Raw genomic sequence first — 7,499 nt, forward strand, 5'->3', positions numbered from 1 at the left:
GTGAGGTGTGAGTGTGGCCGTGGGAGGTGTGAGTGTGGTTGTGGGGGGTGGAGGTGTGAGTGTGGCCGTGGGAGGTGTGAGTGTGGTTGTGGGGGGTGGAGGTGTGAGTGTGGCTGTGGGAGTTGGGGGCCGTGAGTGTGGCTGTGGCGGGTGGGGGTACTATACGGGGAGCCCCTGAGTACAGCTCACCCAGCCTCCTTCTGACTGTGCTTCCCGCTGGGGCAGGGGGCGCTTGGACCGGAAGGCTGCTCCCACTGCAAACTACAAGACTTAAAAAGGATATTTTATTGTCATTAAAAAGAAACATTCAAGACAATCAATGGGCTTTAGAAAATTTAAAAGAACAAAAGCTACCAAAGCTGAGACCGTGGCACCTCCTTCCAGTGAGGCGGGGAGTCCCCCCGACGGCCGAGGCAGGTGCCGGCCACACTCCCGCACGTGTCTCTTCCTGTCTGCGGATTCTGCCTGACATTTGCCCAAAGGCGTGATGGGGGCAACAGGGCATGGTGGCCTCTGTGCAGCCCTCGTGGCCAGCAGCCCCAGCCTCCCAAGGCCACGGCACCCTCTCTGTGGTCTTGCCCGTCCGCCTCGTGCCTCCAGAGTGGCTGCTGGGTCCTGCTGCAGGTGCCCTGGGGCTGGACTCAGCCTCGGGGATGATTCCGGCTGTGCCTCTGCTCCTGGCTCCCCTGGCATCCCTACACGTCTCTACCCAGTGCTCCTGGGCCTCCTCTGTCCTCAGGCCCCACCAAGGCTGATTCTTGCCCACCTGGGACCTGGTCACCAGGCCCTCTAGGTAGGCCTGTCTGGCCGATGCCCACCTCTTCTCTGGGCTGCTCTGGACTCGCACGGTGTGGGGGCTGCTGCAGTGGCCGCGTGGCCCAGGCTCTTCCCCGAGTGGTCTTGGTGGGGTGGGGTGGGGTGGGAGGTGGCAGTGTCCTGGGCCCGGCCCCTCCTCTTCCCAGTGCAGACTCTGGGGCTGTCTGTCCCTTCAGGTTGAGTTCCAGTCCTGAGAATGCAGCAGCGTGAGCAGGCAGCCAAGAGGCGGTGCTGGCACCTGAGACCCTGCTCCGTGGGAGGCGTCTTCCCGGGACCCAGAGAACAGGGTTCTTTAACCTCATTCCTCATGTCAGGAGTTCACGGGACTGCCCAGAATGGAGCCTGGCTGGCTGCGGGCCGGGAGGAAGGCCGTCTGAGCATTCTCCGCTCTCCCAAGCCTCACCAGCAGGGCCCGAGGGTGCTGTAACTTCCTGGCTTGGTGGCGGAAGCTCCCAATGGCCACGCCTGTGTTCAGGAGGCTGGTGTGGACGGGACTGGCTCCAGGCTGGTTCCTGCCTGGGTGGGCGCCTGGGATGCTGGCTGCTGCCCCCTTTTGTGTGAGCAGCTGGGGGGCTGGAGGGCAGAGGTGTCCTGCTGACGGGACACCTGGCCCCAGCGCCCTGCACGCACCAAGCAGCAGAAATCTGCGACAGACCTGCTATGCACAGGCTCAAAGGGGGGCACATCAGGTGTGGCAGGTCAGAGGGCGACTGCGAGGCCGGAGAGCCATGGGGTCGAGGGCGGCGAGGTCAGGGGAGGCGTGGCCTGGGTGGCGGCTGAGCGTGGCCCATGGCTCCTGTGTGGGGTCTGGGCGGCCCTGGACTTCCAGCAGAGGGTGGCCCTAGGCCCCCTGCCCGATCATGTTCCTGTAGTCGGGGACGATGGTCTGCTTCAGGTCCACCACCGAGGAGAAGATCCACTTCACCTGCAGGGCGGCACAGACAGTATGAGTAAGGCCACAGCCCTGCCCCCAGGCCACCCAGGCCACAGCCCTGCCCCCAGGCCACCCAGGCCACAACCCTGCCCCAAGGCCCACCCACCCCTCAAGCCACCCAGGCCTGGACATGGAGAGGAGGGCTAGGGCAGCAAAAGCATGTGCACAACAAAGAAGACGGCATGAGGGACAGCATGAAGATGGTGTGTGGGCAGCACTGGGGACAGTATCAGGGACAGGTGGGGACAGTGTGGGGGACAGTGTCAGAGACAGGTGGGGACGGCGTGGGGGACACTGTCGGGGACAGGTGGGGACAGCATGGGGGACAGTGTTGGGGGCAGGTGGGGACAGTGTCAGGGACAGGTGGGGACAGCGTGGAGGACAGTGTCGGGGACAGGTGGGGAGAACACGGGGGACAGTGTCGGGGACAAGTGGGGATAGCACGGGGGACACTGTCGGGGACATGTGGGGACAGTGTCAGGGACAGGTGGGGACAGTGTGGGCGACAGGTGGGGACAGCGTGGGGGACAGCACAGGGGAAAGTGTCGGGGACAGAGGGGGACAGCATGGGGGACAGTGCTGGGGACAGGTGGGGACAGCGTGAGGGACAGTGTCGGGGACAGGTGGGGACAGTGTGGGTGACAGTGTCAGGGAGAGGGGACAGCATTGGGGACAGTGTCAGGGACAGGTGGGGACAGTATTGGGGACAGTGTTGGGGACAGGTGGGGATCGGGTGGGGGACAGTGTCGGGGACAGCTGGGGACAGCGTGTGGCCAACCTTGAAGAAGGTGACGGTGGCACTGTAGCACACACTCAGCAGGAAGAGTGTGATGAAGATGGTGATGGTCGTCCAGAGCCCGTCCAGCTCCCCATCCTGCGTCTCCACACAGCTCTCCTCTAGTATCAGCTCTGTACAGGAAGAGGGTGGTCAGTGCTGTGTCCCTCTGGGCTCAGGCCTTGGGGGCGATTTCCTCTGTGGTGGGGCCCAGGGTGTACGGTGTGGCCAGGATGGGCCATTGGTGCCCTGAGGTCTGCTACCCACAGCTGCCTGCCCCGTGCACGAGCTTTGACTACGTGGCTTGGCCAGACACCTGGCCCTAGAGAACTGCCTGGCCCTCAGCTGGACCCACTCCCCGTCCCCCGTGCCCCTCCCTGAGGCCCAGAGGGCAGGAGGATGGCAAAGCTCGCCCCCTATGTGACCCCAGCTGCAGGGAAGGGTGGTATTGGGAACCGGGCTGGTGCCAGGGAAGCGAGAAGGCGTGGGTGCCCCTGTGGGTGGGGGCCCATGTGTGGGGGGTGGCTGCAGGGCCCCTTGTGAGGGCAGGGCTGGGTTTGCCTGAGCTGATCAGCAGGTGGACAAGCTGCTGAGAGGCTCGTGGGCCTTGAGGTGCTGCATGGGGCTCGTGGGGGCCCATGTCCAAGGAGTGTTGCTGTGTGGGGACCTTGCTATGGTCTGGGTGCTGTGCAGGCTGCCTGGTGAGGCTCCGTGTGGGGTGTACGTGTGTGTGTGTGGTGGCTGAGTGGCCGGCCAGCCTCTGTGCAAGGTTTGTGGAATGGGTCTGGGCTGTGTGTGAGTGTGGGCTGTGTATGTGTGTGGATGAGTGTGAGTGTGAGTCTGGGCTGTGTGTGTGTGGCTATGTGAGTCTGGGCTGAGTGTGTGTGTGTGTGAGTCTGGGCTGAGTGTGTGTGGGTGTGAGTGTGAGTCTGTGCTCAGTGTGTGTGTGTGAGTCTACTGAGTGTGTATGTGTGTGTGAGAGTCTGGGCTGAGTGTGAGTGTGTATGGGTATGTGAGTCTGTGCTGGGTGTGGGTGAGTGTGTCTGGGCTGAGTGTGTGTGTGTGTGGGTAGTGAGTCTGGGCTGGGTATGTGGGTGAGTGTGTGAGTCTGGCCTGTGTGAGTGTGTGTGGGTGAGTGTGAGTGTGAGTCTGGGCTGAGTGTGAGTGTATATATGTGTATGTGAGTCTGGGCTGAGTGTGTGGGTGTGTGAGTCTGGGCTGTGTGAGTGTCTATGGGTGAGTGTATGTGAGTCTGGGCTGAGTGTGTGGGTGAGTGTGTGAGTCTGGGCTGTGTGAGTGTGTGTGGGTGAATGTGAGTGTGAGTCTGGGCTGAGTGTGTGTGTGTGGGTATGTGAGTCTGGGCTGGGTGTGTGGGTGTGAGAGTGAGTCTGGGCTGTGTGTGTGTGTGTGTGTGTGGGTGTGAGTGTGAGTCTAGGCTGAGTGGGAGAGTGTGTGTGTGTGTGTGTGTGAATCTGGGCTGTGTGAGTCTGTATGGGTGAGTGTGAGTGTGAGTCTGGGCTGGGGGTGTGTGTGTGGGCATCTGGAACAGTCCCTCCCTGGGAGTCAGTTGTGTCCCCATGTGGGTGCAAGGCTGGGTAGGGCTGCCTGGGCTTCGTGCAGCGGGGGAGGTGGGGGAGGGAGGGCCTGTCCCTGCGCACATGGACCAGGCATGCCCCCGAGTGGGCACATGGGGCATGAGGGCAGGGAGTTCATAGAACAGGCCTATCTCCTCAGAGGCGAAGGCTCCTAGGGCCTCTCTTTGTCCAGCCCAGGGCAGCCGCTGCCAGAGGGAGGGGCATGCTGGCCAAGCCCCCCACCCTGCTGTGGGCAGCCCCAGCTGAGCCCCACCCTAGGTGGCCCAGGCACACCTGCACAGCCTGGACCAGTGCAGGGACAGTGGGACCCACTCTGCCTCTCTCGTGCCACTCAGGCCTCAGACTCGGCCTGACCCACGGAAAGAACCATCACAGTCTCGAAGGGGCCCAGGGCAGCGCTGGGTGCTTTATTTCCATGCTGGACGCCTGGGGGGTATGTACATGGGGTGTGTGACAGGCACCCTCGCGGGACCCCGAGAGGCTGGGGAGCGGGGCCTGCCGGGTGTCGCACTCATTTACCCGGAGACGCGGAGAGGCTCTTCTGCGTGTAGTGGTTGTGCAGAGCCTCATGCATCACGGAGCATGAGAAGACGGTCCCCTGCTGCCACCTGTGCTTGTCCACGGTGAGCTTGCTGTAGAGGAAGAAGGAGCCATCCGAGTCCAGCACAGGCTGTGTGTTCTTGTAGTTGTTCTCTGGCTGCCCGTTGCTCTCCCACTCCACGGCAATGTCGCTGGGGTAGAAGCCTTGGATCAGGCAGGTCAGGCTGACCTGGCTCCTGCTCATCTCCTCCCGCGATGGGGGCAGGGTGTACACCTGCGGCTCTCGGGGCGTTCCTGTGGGGACAGAGGTGGGCACAGCGGTCAGTCCCAGGGCAGAGGGTGGGCTGGGCCGGCCTTTGTCCACATGGCCCTCACGCGGCTCCCACCTTTGGCTTTGTGGATGGTTTTCTGGACGGGGGCCGGGAGGGCTTTGTTGGTGACCTTGCATTTGTACTCCTTGCCCTTCAGCCAGTCCTGGTGCAGGACAGGGAGGGCGCTGACCACGCGGTACGTGCTGTTGAACTGCTCTTCCTTCGGACTTGTCTTGGCAGTGCGCACCTCCACGCCGTCCACGTACCAGTTGAACTGGACCTCGGGGTCGTCCTGGCTCACGTCCACCACCACGCACGTGACCTCAGGGCTCCCGGTGATCCTGAGGATGTCCTTGGGTTTCGGGGGGAAGAGGAAGACTGACGGTCCCGCCAGGAAATCAGGTGCTGAGGAAGAGATGGAGGCAGACACGTCAGCACCCAGCTGGGGCCTGTCCCTGGATGGAGGCCCCTCTAGGCACTAGTAACACCTTGAGCTGGAGGGTGAGGCCTGGGCTGGCTTACCTGGGCATGGGGGACAGGTTGTGCTGCAGACACCTGCAGAGACAAGACTGGGAGTTACTGGGGTCTGGGAGGAGAGGGTGTCCACGCTGAGGGAGGGGAGAGTTTGTCCTTTGGGGTGGGCTCAGGTCAGGGCCAGGCTCCTCCCAGATACAGCTCTTGGCAGGCCTGAGACCAGCATCTGCGCCTGTGTGCGCAGGGCCTGGGGTGGGGACATCCAGCCTGTGCCTGCCTGGAGCCTGGTGGAAGCAGCCAGAAGACCCTCTCCCTGAGCATGAGTGGGGCAGGCAAGGCCCATGGGGAGGAGAGACTGGGCCTCTGCGGCTGCTCCACTGTGGCGTGTCCAGGCAGGAGGACTGAGCCTGCCTTCCCGCAGACACCCTCCCTCCCTGCGCAGGCTGCTCACTAGGTTTCACTGTTACGTCCTTCTTGAAGTTGGTGGGTGTGTGGACGACGTTGCAGGTGTAGGTCTGGCTGCCCGCACTGCTGGTGGTCACCATGCTGCTGAGGGAGTAAAGCCCTGAGGACTGCAGGACAGCCGGGAAGGTGTGCACGCCGCTGGTCAGGGAGCCCGAGTTCCAGGACACGGTCACCGGCTGGGGGAAGTAGTCCTTGACCAGGCAGCCCAGGGCCGTTGTGGTCCCAGAGTTGCAGCAGGGTGTCAGGGGGAAGACGTCTGGTTTCTTGTTGGAGGCTGCAAGAGAGGTGGCACCATGTGACCACAGTGTGGGACACAGCTGGGTCCAGGCCCCAGAGGCCCCTCCGTTCCTGTCCTTCCACGAGGGTCCAGGAGGGGTCCAGTGTCTGGGTGTGCACCTGGCTGGTGCCACCTGCTTTACCTTAGCCTCCTCCCTGCCCTGACGCCAAGGTCAGGCCCAGCCTGCCCTGGAAACCTTGCAGACCAGCGGCCCTGTGGTGCCCCGCTGCAGGCAACCCTGGAGCCTGGGAGGCGGGCTCGGCTGCTGGGACAGTGCTCCGTGTCTACTGGGAGTCATCACAGCCCAAGGCCTCTAGCTTGGCCTCGTCTCTGGCCACCGGTGCCCCCTCAGGCAGGGCTCGTGCCCATCAGCCCCATTCCAGTCTTTTGTGGGTGCCTGGCTTGACCAGTGGCCACTGTTCCCCAATGGCTTCTGGTGGGCTCCCCGACCCCCTCAGCTCTGACCCTGCTGCCCCAGTGTGGCCCCCAGTAGTGAGTGGGCCTGACTTGCCCAGGGTCCTGGTCAGAGCCTGCCCTCTGCCCTCTGACCTCCAGGGCCCTTGTCTTCTGTGCAGCGGAGGGGCCAGGCACTGCACAGGCTGGCATCCCTCAGCCCCAGGTCCTGGAACCGCCTGCTTTGGAAGAGCCCCTGGGAGCCTCCTGCTCAGCCTCTCCCCTCCTTTGCCCTTAGCCCCAGTGTGCACCAGCCCGTGCCAGAGCCCTGAGCACCTGGACCTCCCATGCCTCCTCGGCTTCCCTGCATTACTTCCCGAAGTTCAGTCACCGCATGCTACTGCGCAGCTCTGCCCTCCGTCCAGAGCTTCTCCTGGCAAGGCCCCTGCTGAGCTCAGTCCAGGCTCCCCCAGCACAGGTAGGAGCCTCACACCTGCCCTTGCCCTCCCCGCCCTACATGGTACCAGCAACCTCAGGCCCCAGGGAGGCCCCGTTTCTCTCTGCTGCTGGCCCAGTGGCCCTGCAGTCCCACTGCAGGTCGGGTGTGCCCCTGACCTCTGAGGAAGCCAAGTGCCCTGCCCCCAGTCAGGCCATCCTCTCGACTCAGCCCCAGGGCCCTGCCCCCACCCCTTCCCCTCACCCACACCCCAGGCTCTGGCAGGCTCTGCCCAGGCCCTGAGTGGGCCCCTTGAGCTCCCCTCTGCTGGTGCACTGCCCTGTGCCACCTCCACTCAGCTTCAGTGTGTTCATCCACCTGCCCCACGTCCCCCCGGCCCCAGGAGCAGAGCTGGTGGCCCTGGCTCCTGGCAGCCCATCTTGTTCCTTCTGGAGTGCCAGCCTCAGTGGCCTTCCTGGCCAG

The 7,499-nt window shown here is 63.6% G+C and overlaps 1 long non-coding RNA gene and 1 gene segment (V, D, J or C); both read right to left on the reverse strand.

The window, feature by feature from the left end:
- Positions 1 to 265: 265 nt before the first annotated feature.
- LOC116547485 lies at positions 266 to 2,714 on the reverse strand. The gene is made up of 2 exons (XR_004267065.1): positions 2,529 to 2,714; positions 266 to 1,741 (listed from the first exon to the last, which is right to left on the reverse strand). It is a non-coding gene; the product is annotated as an uncharacterized LOC116547485 (long non-coding RNA).
- Positions 2,715 to 4,497: 1,783 nt separating this feature from the next.
- On the reverse strand, positions 4,498 to 7,495 carry LOC116547484 (the record flags this gene model as incomplete). The annotated part of the segment is given in 5 exon segments: positions 4,498 to 4,954; positions 5,047 to 5,376; positions 5,494 to 5,526; positions 5,897 to 6,216; positions 7,407 to 7,495. Coding segments are annotated over 5 exon segments (1,095 nt in total), but the record flags the coding sequence as incomplete, so codon positions are not given.
- Between the last annotated feature and the right edge of the window lie 4 nt (positions 7,496 to 7,499).

This window comes from Sapajus apella, unplaced genomic scaffold, assembly GCF_009761245.1.
Source record: "Sapajus apella isolate SASKATOON/1434 unplaced genomic scaffold, GSC_monkey_1.0 scaffold3317, whole genome shotgun sequence".
Classification (NCBI taxonomy): domain Eukaryota; kingdom Metazoa; phylum Chordata; class Mammalia; order Primates; family Cebidae; genus Sapajus; species Sapajus apella.